The sequence below is a fragment of the Antechinus flavipes genome, chromosome X, assembly GCF_016432865.1.
Source record: "Antechinus flavipes isolate AdamAnt ecotype Samford, QLD, Australia chromosome X, AdamAnt_v2, whole genome shotgun sequence".
In the NCBI taxonomy this organism is placed as follows: domain Eukaryota; kingdom Metazoa; phylum Chordata; class Mammalia; order Dasyuromorphia; family Dasyuridae; genus Antechinus; species Antechinus flavipes.
The window spans coordinates 45039874-45051936 of NC_067404.1; the positions used below are offsets into that span (position 1 = coordinate 45039874).

The following is a 12063-nucleotide window of genomic DNA, read 5'->3' on the forward strand; positions in this document are numbered from 1 at the left end:
CACAAATCATTTCTTAATCATTAAATCATTAAGCAGCACCATGAAGAAAAAAAATCAATGGAATTCTTCATCATGGACTTCAAAAGATGGGTTGCTCTGATTTAACCAGAGCCTTAGTGTAGTTACAGGAGCCCCAAACTTACAGTGTCATATAAGTAATCCTGGAAGGGACCTTAATGATCATCTTGTCCAACGTCACTTTATGCGGAAGGAAACGGACTCAGAGAGGGACTGTCCAAAGTGATACTACAAGTTAGCTGCAGGGCCGGGAACTCTAATTACAACAGCCAAACCAACAACTGCCAGCTTATGCAGTGCTTTATGTGCCCGGGACATACCAGTCACATTCTAAATGCTTATTGATTGATTGATTAAAAACTAGGAATCTGGGCCAAGTATCACAAATGGAGCCAATGCAAGCAATATAAAGTTTGCCCTCATTTGGGAACGGTTGGCACGGAGACCTAGCTAGCATAAGGCCGCTGCCATTGGAGTCACGGTCCAGATTTGTGGGCAGAGCAGAGGAATAGCTCCCTGACCATCTACTAACTCCTTTGTTTAACCTGCTTTTTGATGGGCTGCTGAGATCTGTGAGGACTACAGGTTCTGCTAGCACCCTCTGATTTTGGCCCCCTAGGAAAAACTTCCACTCACTCCACCCTAGTTTCAGCCCTTCTGTGTACTAAATCCCCAGAGCAGGCCTATGAGTCAAGCACACGTTTTCAGTGGCATTCATGTAGACCCTGACATTCAGAAGAAGCCATTTTTAAAACCGCAGCTGTGCTGGTTGCTCTCTGGGAAGGAACTGGAAACATCTTGTCATTTCGAACCAAATCATTCTGTTGGCCACAAGGCAGAACAGCAGTAGGCTCAGATGGGGAAAACTGAAGTCATTATCCAAAGGTCAGACTTGATAAGCAGCCTCTGTGCTGTCTCTCTCTCTCTGCCTCCCATGTGTATCTAGGGAGGGGAACAGAAAAAAGAAACCCAGTCTCAGAAAAAGCCTTTCTTAAATATCCATCTGCAGAGGACGGGCTGTGTGGCCAGTGGAAGTCGGGACCCAGACTCCAGCTGCCCGTGTCATCCTGGGCAAGTCACTTATCCTTTCTGGGCCTCACTGCCCTGTATAAAATGGAGGCCTCCGACTGGCTTGCTATGATTTCTTCCAGCTGTGAGTATGGGATCCCATGATGCTGAAGCTGTTTTACATAGACACTGCAGAGTGGGGGGAGTGGCTGGCTGGGCTAAGTAGGGGCGACCTCAGTTTCGGCCAAATTTAGGTTACTAGTTACTCAGTATTAAAAATCATCATCATCATCATCATCACAATAATGATGATGATGATAATGCTCCATTTCTCCGGGACTTGGGGAAGGGGGGACTTGGACCTGCAATTTCATTAGCTGTGGAAACTCCAGGAGAGGACCCAGTGGATTTGAGGAGACTTGATCATTAAATTTTCGGTGTATGAGCATTTACCTCAGAAATTCAAATACTACAAATCCCCCTGAGCTTGATTTGTTGATTGTCTAAGCTTAAGAAAGTGATGGAAAAATGTTTACAATTTAGATAAAATTTCAAGGGTGTGCAGTGGGGTGCATCCCTCACCCTCCCACCACCACACTAACAATTCTTCAGCATTCTTCAGTACTTCCCGGTGTGGAATCTCTCTCCACAAAGGCCCAAGTGCATTTGTTTTAGAGAATTGTCTGAGCACACCGGGAGGTGAAACACATGCTCAGAGCCCACTAACCTCTTAGTAATTGAGGCAGGACTGATCCCTATGCTCAATCCCCTTTGGGGCCTCTATAGCATTTATTTCACTACAACTACTGCTTATGGGATGGGGGGGGGGGCATGTCACTGAGAAAGAGGTAAAGTTCATGGATCTCTGTGTCTAAAGCAAGAAAGGATCTCAGAAAGCATCCCATCCAAGCTCTTTATTTTATAGAGGAATCTGAGATCCCTATATGGCTCTATATGAGGTCCCTATATGAACCCTATAAGATTCCATGGATGGAAAGCATCCAAGGTAAATTTTGAACTCAGATCCTCTGACTCAATAGACAGGGCTCTCTATTTTATATCCTTCTGCCTTCTCCTTATTATCATTTTTATTTTACAAAGAAAGAAATTAAAGTTAAAGAGGTCAAGCAGTTTGTCACAGTGCGTTGGGTTAGGGTTCAAGCCCAGCCTCAAGCCAGAGCTTTCTTACTCCTAGTATGATGTGCTTTCCTTCACACCCCATGGCCTCTGGGATATAGCAAGTAGCGAAGCCATCTTGTAAATATTCTCACATGGCTCTTGGATTCCAATATGACTTAAATAGCTCCTTAGAGTGGAGAAGTGGGCATCGGAAGCTGTTCAGGCTCTGGGTGCTTCCTGCTTCCGTGGACCACTGGATGAGTGACCTCATTCCCGTTTTCTTCAGTCGTTCTCCTCTTCTGTATTTCCTGCCTATGTCGTCCATGTGATGAGAGATTGTATTAGGGCCATTTTATCCAGCAGAGTTTATAGTCTTAGGAGGTGTTCATATTGTCTTCGAAGACTCATGTTGTAGCCATATGAATCTTATCCAGTTAAGCTTTATTGGTTTTCAAGTCAATTGAAAACTTTTGTGGGCAAAGTGCTCTGTTTACTACTTTCAAGGCAGGGAAGATGAAATTTCGTGATGATGACTATATCACATATGCCTGCCCTCGTGGAGCTTTGCCTAGTAGACATTTTTAAAAATAACTCCAATTTCTTTACCAAGAAAAAAAATCTGCTGGTTAGTGGGGAACATTTTATTCCCATCTTACAGAGGAAAAGACTGAGGCCCAGAGAGGTAAAATGGCTTTCCCATAGTCTTATAGCTGATCGTTGGGAGAGATGGACCTTGAATTCTCCCAACTCTTTCCTCTACGCTGGTCTCCAGATAGGGGTCCCAGACATGGATTTTCAGACCCGAAATGAAAATTGATTTTGAACATGGACATTTAGGTAGATATGTCCAGTGGCCCAGAATTCAGTTCATCTTCTACCACTCTATTTCAGCTTCTCTCATCCTCTCGGTATATACCAGAATGCAGTGCTCTGGTCTGACTTAGCCAGTTATTCAATCAGTAAACATTTATCAAGCACCTACTATGTGTCAGGCACCACACTGAAACGTGTCTGGTGATGGGCTCGTAGAACCTTTGGCAATAACTTTAATAGAATTGTCATCCCCGTGAAATCGTAAAATGACTGTTTCCATTTGGAAGGGATGACGGCTCTACCGGATCCCTGTCCTAGAGAGGAGAGCAACACGTAAGAGTACTGGGCAAGCAGCGGCAGTGGCTTTGGGCTGGAGTGGATGGTGGAATTCCAGTTTGGTTATCTGCTCAGCCCTAGCTCTGAGAAGGAAGACACCTGTTAGGAATGGGCTTGCAGAAACCCATTTTGTAGAGTTCTTTAAAAAGAAAAGTGTAAGCTGATTAGGCAAAGTTCCAGAGATTCATTAGTTTATTAAAATGGATTGAAATGAGTGTTAGAGAGATTTAAATAAATTAACCTTTAATGAGTACCCAGGGGCCCCTGGAAAAGAATGACAGAGGATTAGGGGTATTTTGTCTGATTATTGCATAATGCACACTGATTAGGTTTTTCTTTTTCTTTTTTTTTCCCCCTGAATGTGCATTGCTTGGTAACAATGCTAATAAATAAAAAAGATTAAATTTAAAATATCTCTAGATTGTAATTGTTGCTTCCTCATATGTGTATACAAATACCCCGCTTCAATTTCCTGCCAGGCTCGGTTGCGTTTGGAGGAGAAAATCTGCAGAGGAAGATTCCTGTCCCTGAGTTGTCTCAGACATGGGAGAAGCTTGGGTCATTGAGGCTAATTTCCTTCTTAGCATGCTCATCTGCCTGGAGCAATAGATTTGGAACGAAGCAGAGCTCTATGTTCCATCCGCTTTAAGTGTTACTAATTGATAGCAAGTTACTTTGAAGATATATTGGACTTTGGGTAGACTGCCACCCTGATGGGGGTAATGGGAGCCACATGGAAACACCCCGGATCAGTCATTCCAAACTCATAGGATTTCAGAACTGGAAGGAACCAAAAAGTACCCATCAATCCAACCCATTTCAGAAAAGAGAATGCTCCTTGGCAAGTGGTCATTTAGCCTTGGCTTGCAGACTTCCAATTAGCAGGAATCCCCACCCTCCCCAGACAGCCCCTTCCATGGCTGGACAGACATCCCTCACTCTAACATCCAGCCTGAATGGCCTCTCTGCGGTTTTTGCTCATCATTCCTAGTTCTATCCTCTGGGGTAGACCCAATTAAAGACCAAATTAAATCTCTTCCTCATGCTAGCCCTTCAGATACCTAGTTAGGAAAAACCGTCATAGAGAATTGGAACTTTAGAGACCATCAGGTTCAACCCCTTTATTTTACAGAGTAGGAAACTGAGGCCCAGAAAGGTCGAGTGACTTGCCCAAAGTCACTGTCCAAAGGCAGTAAGTAGGTGACAGAACCAAATTCAAACCCAGTTCCCCTAACTCCAAATCCCAGACCTTTTTGAACTGTGCCACACTGCCCTGGCAGCTAAGTGGCGATGGAATGGATGGAGCACTGGGCCTGGAGTCAGGAAAACCCGAGTTCAAATGTGATCTCGGACACTTATTGGCTGTGCGATCCTGAGCAAGGTACTTCACCCTGTTTGCTTCAGTTTCCTCAACTGCAAAATGGAGATAATAATAGCACTTCCAGGGCTGTTGTGAGGATCAAATGAGATACTATTTGTAAAAGCAATTAGCATGGTGCCTGTCACACAGTAGGTGCTAAATAAATGCTTATTCATTTTCTCTTCCATTTCCTTCCCCTTGAAGGCAGCTTTAATTTCCTCCAGCTTAAACACCTCCAGTTCCTTAAACTTATCTTCCTGTAGCATGAACTGGAGGCAGTTCAGCAAATGTCCTATAATTCTGCTGGTTTACAGACCCTGTTCTCTCCCCTGTTTTTGGAAATCAGGAGAAAACACCCCTCTCCATCCTCTATACATCCCTCACCCCCTGCTATCTTTCAGACATCACCAATTGTAGGTCGCCAATCACATCCGCCAAGTTTGTCAGTAATAGTCAAGGGTGTAATTCAGATGAACTGTGTGATTTGAGCCCATCTCTGACAGCTAAGTGCTCTTTTCCCATCATCTTACTGATTTTGTGTGTTAGATTCCTATTAGCCATTTTTGTTCTGTCCTTTCCAGTCCAGAGATGATTCTTCTTATCAGAGAAAACAGAAGCGAGTACAAATTGATGAGCTCGGTCTCCTTTGGGTTATTATTTGAGATTTCAAGTTTCCCCAAAGGCTTGTCTTGGCTACAACTCTAAAATTTTGGTATAATAACTTCTGGTTGTAATTTTCTTTAATGAAATTATCTGTGTTTCTATGATTTGTTCTTTGACTCACCAATTCTTTAGGACTGCTTAGTTTCAATTTAAGTTTGGATTCTTTCTTCCGAGGCCTTTTATCGATTATGTTTTTTGTTGTGCCGTGGTCAGTAAAGACATATTTCCTATTTCTGTATTTGTTTTTTTTACACCCTAGAGAATTGTCAAAAAGTGCTACGCACAGCTGAAAAATGTGTACATTCCCTTCTAGTCACATTCAGTAATCGCCAGGGATTGATCACATCTACTTTTTCTATAATTCCATTTGGGTTCTAAAAACTTCTTTCTTAGCAAAAACTCAGGGTTAGGAAATGGGATGTGGATGTAATCAAGGAGACTGCCAAGTGGTCCACGATATTATCATTGGCATCGGAGAGCCAGTCAGAGCAGAGAAATGTCACAAAAACTAGAGAAGGGAGACCCTCCTGGAGAAGGGTCAGTAGTGTTAAATGCTCCTGAGAACTCAAAAAGCATGAGGACTGAGAATAATAAAGAACAGTCCTATCCAGAATAGAATTTAACTTGTGAGTTTCTTCTCATTTTGAGGGAGGGGAATTATTCAGGACACTCAAGATGTTATTAGTTACTTCATCAGATGTCAGAAACCTTGACATCCTCATCACTGTTATGCCATATTTCTGTGTCAAGCTCATCATGTCTTCCCCAAACTCTTCATTTCTTTCTTCTTTCTGTCCAGGTGGTCCACACTATACCCTGATGGCAATAGCAATCCTGCTCTGCCTCCATTGACCTCAAATGCTCTTTGCCATGCTTGCCCTCTCTGGTGCCAGGATTTCTTGATGTGATATCTGATGCCACCCATCTCCACCTGTCACCTTTCCATTTTCTCTTGAATTCTAGGACCATATTCTGGTCCCATCCCACTAGGAGGTCAAATTCGCCCCTTTATTCTCTTCTGTTAGCCATACTTAATGCTAGGCCACATTAAGAAAAGCTTTTGTGTGTGCATTTAGATGTCTGATTTCATAGGCATAGGATACTGCTGGTATGGAAATCCCCTTTGCTGATACAGATTGTTTGCAACTTAGACTTTAGAGAGTTGCTTAGATCACTGTAGTGCAGGGGAAAGAGTGCTAGATCAAAATCAGAGCATGTGGATTCAAATTCTGCCATTGACATTGATCCTGGGCAAGTCACTTATCTTCTTTGGCTTCGATTTCTCCATCCATAAAGTGATAAGGTAGGACTAGATGACCTTTGAAATCTAGATGCCATAGTGGATGAGTGCTGGACCTAGAGTCAGGCAAACCCGAGTTCAAATTCTGTCTCAGACTCATTCCAGCTGTGGGATGCCAGAAAAAGGATTTCACCTCTTTCCTGCCTCAGTTTCTCCAACTGTAAAAATGGGAATTATAATGGTAACTCCTTGAGTTGTTGTTGTAGGGATCAAATGAGATAATATTCATAAAGCACTAAGCACAGTGCTTGGCACATAATAGGTGCGCTAAACAAATGCTCATTCCCTTCCTTTTCCTCTTCCAGTTCTAAATCCATGTTTTATGAAATGGCTTACCTACAACCACACAGTGAATGTCTATAAGAGACAAGATTCTAACCTAGGCCTTGCTATCTCTAAGATTTACACCACACACTGTGCCATCCTGGCCAAAAGAAAGGAGGTGATAGGCCAGTTGACTGACATGGTCAATTACATTTGGATAATTGTGTGCAATTCAGGTCTCCATATTTTACAAAGGAGTGCCTATTTATAGGAGAGCGGTCAGGTCAATGGGAAGACAAAAGACCGTACTATCTGCGTCAGTCAAAAGCACCAATGTAGATATTATGGAACAAATTAAAGGGGATAGTTCAAGGCCTCAAGTATCTAAAGTTCTATCGTGTGGGGAAAGGATTTGCTTTGTTCTACTTGGTACCAGTGGACAGAAATAAGATCAATGGAGAATACTTTGTAGGGAGAGAGGTTTCAGCAAGAAAAAAGCTTCCTAACAATTAGAGTTGGCCCTCAGAATGGACTGGGATGCCTGCCTTGGGAAGAAGGAACTTTGGCCCTCACTGGGGGCTTCAATGGGGACTGGATGGCCATTGTTGGAGAAGCCAGACGTGTCATTCCTATTCAGGTACAGGTGTAGAGCAGGACTTCTTTTTTTGTGCAAAACATTTCCATAAAAGTCATGTTGTGAAGGAAAACAAAAATACCACCCCCCCCCCTGCAAAAAAAAAATCCTCAAGAAAAATAAAGTAAAAAAAAAAAAAAAAAGATATGCTTCAATCTATATTCAGTTCTGGGGATGGATAGCATTTTCCATCTTAAGTCCTTCAGAGTCATCTTGGACCATTATATTGCTGAGAATAGCAAAGTCATTCACAGCCGATCATCCCACAACATTGTGATGTGGATGTGGGCCCTTTAAGATTCCTTTCTATCTGACTCCCAACCCCCCATAGTTAATGTAATTACCTTTTGACTCACAAATCCTGGTCCCTTTGTATTCCAATGGAAGATCCTGACCTGTCCCAGCCCCAATCAGGATCTGAGCCAACTCGGGCCTACACCCACAGGCCCCTCTAGCTAAATCTGCCCATTATAAAAGGGACGTGCTGGGACCCCCCCTCTTGGTAGAGGTCCCAAACATGCTAGCCATGTCAGGACCCTCTGTCTACTGGATCCTCTGTCTAGTGCCCTTCTTATCTCTACTTTTACCTCTCTCCTTACTTCCAAACCCAATTATAAACCTCTTTTATCAATCTAGCTTTTCGGGCCAATAAATGCTTTTATTGGGGACTTGCACTGCTACTAGGCCTCGTTTTCCACCGTATCCTTGCGCCGAATCCAATGGGATTGCGGAGGATCTATGTTTGCTCCCTATACCCCAAACTTGTCACTGGACCTCAACTAAACCCTAATTTCATTTAGGTACCCCCATATCTAGACCTTATCAGTTGCTCTTTGTACACAGTACATTTCACTTTGCGTGAGCTTATGGAGAGGACTTTGCAGGTTTTTCTGAGAGCATTCTGCTCATCATTTCTTAGAGAATAGTATTCTATCATAATCATATAGCACAATTTATTCAGCCATTTCTCAATTGATGGGCGTCCCCTTGATTTCCAATTCTTTCCTCTGAGAAAATAGCTGCTACAAATATTTTTGTACAAATAGATCCTTTTCCTTTTGTTTTTTAACATCTCCTTTGGGGTTCATGCCTAGTGGTGGGATCGTTAGGTCAAAGGGTATGCATGATTTTATAACTCCTATGCTTTGAGCATAGTTCCAAATTGTAGAGCAGGAATTCTTAATTTTTTCCACTAGTGACCTGTTTTTGCTGGGGAAATTTTTATGTGACCCCAGGAATATAGATATATAAAATATGTATACAAATCAAACATTTACTTTGTGGCAGCCCTCTCTGTAGTGGTAAGAAACTGGAAACAACGGATGCCCATCAGTTGGACAATAGCTGAACAAGTTATGGTATGTTATGGAATATTATTGTTCTCTAAGAAATGACCAGCAGGAGGATTTCAGAGAGGCCCGGAGAGACTGACATGAACTGATGCTAAATGAAATGAGCAGCACCAGGAGATCATTATACGGTGGCAACAAGAAGACCATACGATGATTGATTCTAATGGATGTGGCCCTCTTCAACAGTGATCTGATTCAGGCCAGTTCCAATGATCTCGTGATAGAGCCATCTGCACCCAGAGAGAGGCCTGTGGGAAGAGAGTGTGGATCATAACACAACATTTTCACTCTCTCTGTTGTTGTTCACTTGCATTTTGTTTTCTTACTCATTTTCTTTCCTTTCTGATCTGATTTTTCTTGTGCAGCAAGAGAATTGTATAAATATGTTTATATATATTGGATTTAATATATATTTTAACATGTTTAAGATATAGTGGATTGGAGTGTTACACACCCCCAGTGGGGGGTGGGTAGGGGAAAGGAGGAGAAAATCCAAAAAATAAGGCTATGCAAGGATCATTGTTGAAAAATTATCCATACATATGTTTTGAAAATAAAAAGCTTTATAAAATTGTTTTTAAAAATTTAAAAACCAAATCAAACACTTACTGATAATAGATCATCATTTTTGTGACCCCCCAGTTTTGAGACCTCATGGGGTCACGAACCACAGTTTAAGAAGCTTTGGGTTAAACTAGATGGCCTCTGCAGGCCCACCTTCTTAGGCAATCCTGTGATTTAAACATCTCAAACCCATTTCTGGGTTGGCTATGCTTCTTCCTTAGAAGACTCTCATCTAAAACCTTCACTTGGTGAGATCAACCAAGGCCTACCCAGGAGCCTCGACTTGATCAAGATCACAGGGTTCATGTGACTATGCTAATATGAATCAGTATCTAATACTTTGGGGTTTGTGAATCACTGCAAGTATTCTCTTTTTTTATTGAATCCTCACAGTGACCCTGTGAAATAGTATTATGGGTCACAGCAGGTGGTCCCCATTTTATAGTCTAAGAAACTAAGATTGTTATTTGTCTGGTCAAATATCTTGTAAACGGCAGAGGGAAGGTTTGAACTCGGGTCTTCTGATTCCAGGTTCAACACTGTAACCTCTACATTAGACGTGGCAAATGGGGTATCAAGATAGGGCCTGCAGAACTCTCAAGTGCCTGAGTGAAGCTGAACCAAATTAAAATGTAATTGGAAAGTGTGTAACAAAATGTACAATACAGGATAAATGATGTGAATTTGTGGGTTTTGAGTCAATACGTAGACAGCAGGGATCCCTTTCTGTTTGAGTTTGACACCACTTTATAGGCCTCTTGGGAAGGGAGATCAGGGAAGACATTTCTAAATAGAGTTTGGGATCCTTTAATCATTTTTGAGTGATATAAATCACTGTGGTCATGGGTCTACAGACATGTCTCCCTTCTCTCCCTTTCCCCCATTGAGCCACATTAAAAATAGCCCAGTACATTTTGTCCATTGCAAGCTTCTTCAACATCACAAAGGTTGCTGCTCTTCGACCTCACAAAGGTTGCCATCCTCAAGATTCTCTGTTTAGTCAACAAAGACTGGAATCCCCAGAGACTTTAACGGTCCGGATAAGGAGAGTTTTCTTCAGTCTTGACTCTTGATTGGAGGGTAAAGATGCAGGTTGACTGGTTGTCTTAAGAGGGTATGGGGGTACTTAATCTTTATTAGAGTATTGACTCATTTTCTTGTAAACTCCTTCTAATTATACTTTAGAATACCTGCAGAAAAATGGAAGAGCAAATATTTTTACTTTATGTAATGTCGCCTTTCTCCCCAGGAGTGGGTAAGTTGACTTTATTCTTCTTAGGAGTTCTTTAAGAGTCTCAATTAAGAAGGTTAAAAGTGATATAAAGTGATATAAAAGTGATAAAAAGCTCCAGGTTGGCAGGAGTCATAAATTTAAGATTGGAATCACAGTCTTCTGACCCCAAATCCAAATCTCTATTTTATCCACACCACCCCAGATCAGATCCTCTGTGGGGAGGTGGATTTTGATGTGTCAAAAGATGGGGGGCTCAGATTTTTCTTGCCCGTGGCATGAATATTGTGAAAAATCGTGGAACAAGTTTATGTGTTTAATCTACATTAGATATACTTGTTGTCTGGAGGAGGGGAATGGGGGGAAGGGAGGGAGGAAAATTAGAAACATGGGCTTTTGAAGGGGTGAATGTTGGATTGTTTTGTGTGCAGTTTGAAAAGAAAGAGTTGTTAGCAAAATTTGGAAAACTGGTCACCCAAAAAGTAACCAAATGGGTGACCACGTAGATTGTAGACTGCTTAACTTCAGAGAACAAGAGGGCTAAAGGAGAAAGGGTCTTTCCTGGCTGTCAAGTGCAATGTCTTTGGCACGTGACCTGATTCTGAGATCAGTTTTTCAACTGTTCTGCCAGGCGACCTCTTTACTTTGAAACATTAGGAAGGTTAGGAAGCCCTTAAGCAGCGGAATGTCTTGAAACTTGAGTGTTCTAATGGCCAAAAGAATGTTGGGCTTAGAATTCTAAAGGTGGCACAATGGAATTCCGAGGCTAGAATGCTGGAGAGGGGAGTACAAATGCAGCTTCAGAGACCGGAACACTGCTGGCCTCAGTTTTCTCATCTGTATAATGGAGATAATAGCTCTCAAGATTCTTATGAGAATCAAATGAAATAATTATAAAGCTCTTCATACACTGTATGATACATAATAAATATTCGATAAATACTAGTTTTTATTTATTTAGTTATTATCATTATCTACTGTTGAAATTCCTCTTCTATACCTTACTTTGAGAAAAAAATTTAACAAATATTTAATGTGTGTTCTGTGTTGAGGATAGTTAAATCAGGTAGCCACTAACACCTCTGTGAGTCCTAGTATCACCTACCTGGGTGACATCTGGGAATGAGAGGCCTAGGCTAGGTGACTTCCTGGGTCAGTCTGTTTGTCTATTACTCTCCTCAGAAAGGAATTTTCTTTAAAGTTAAAGGGGATTAGAGTGTTTCTTCTCCAGAAAACAATTATGTTGTTGTTTTCTTTGTGTGGAAAGAAAAAACAAGAGGGCATTAATAATTTTTTCCCCTGGCTTTCCGAGAGCATTATTAGAAGGAGGATTGTAAGTTTGATTCATTGTATTCTGATGACACAAAAGACAGTGGCTATTAAGATGCACGATTAATTTAC

General features: G+C 41.7%; 1 protein-coding gene across 7 annotated transcripts in view; it reads left to right on the forward strand.

Annotated features, from left to right (window-relative positions):
• ENOX2 (ecto-NOX disulfide-thiol exchanger 2) overlaps positions 1 to 12063 on the forward strand; it is a 305006-nt gene that overhangs the window by 122975 nt on the left and 169968 nt on the right. Inside the window, exon 1 of one of the 7 annotated variants that reach the window (XM_051969241.1) lies at positions 10541 to 10686. The exons of the other annotated variants lie outside the window; for them this stretch is intronic. Within the exon in view, the coding sequence (XP_051825201.1) occupies positions 10632 to 10686 (55 nt within the window). The 5' untranslated portion in view covers positions 10541 to 10631. Of the gene's footprint in view, positions 1 to 10540; positions 10687 to 12063 lie in introns of those variants that run through there. 7 annotated transcript variants of the gene reach the window in all.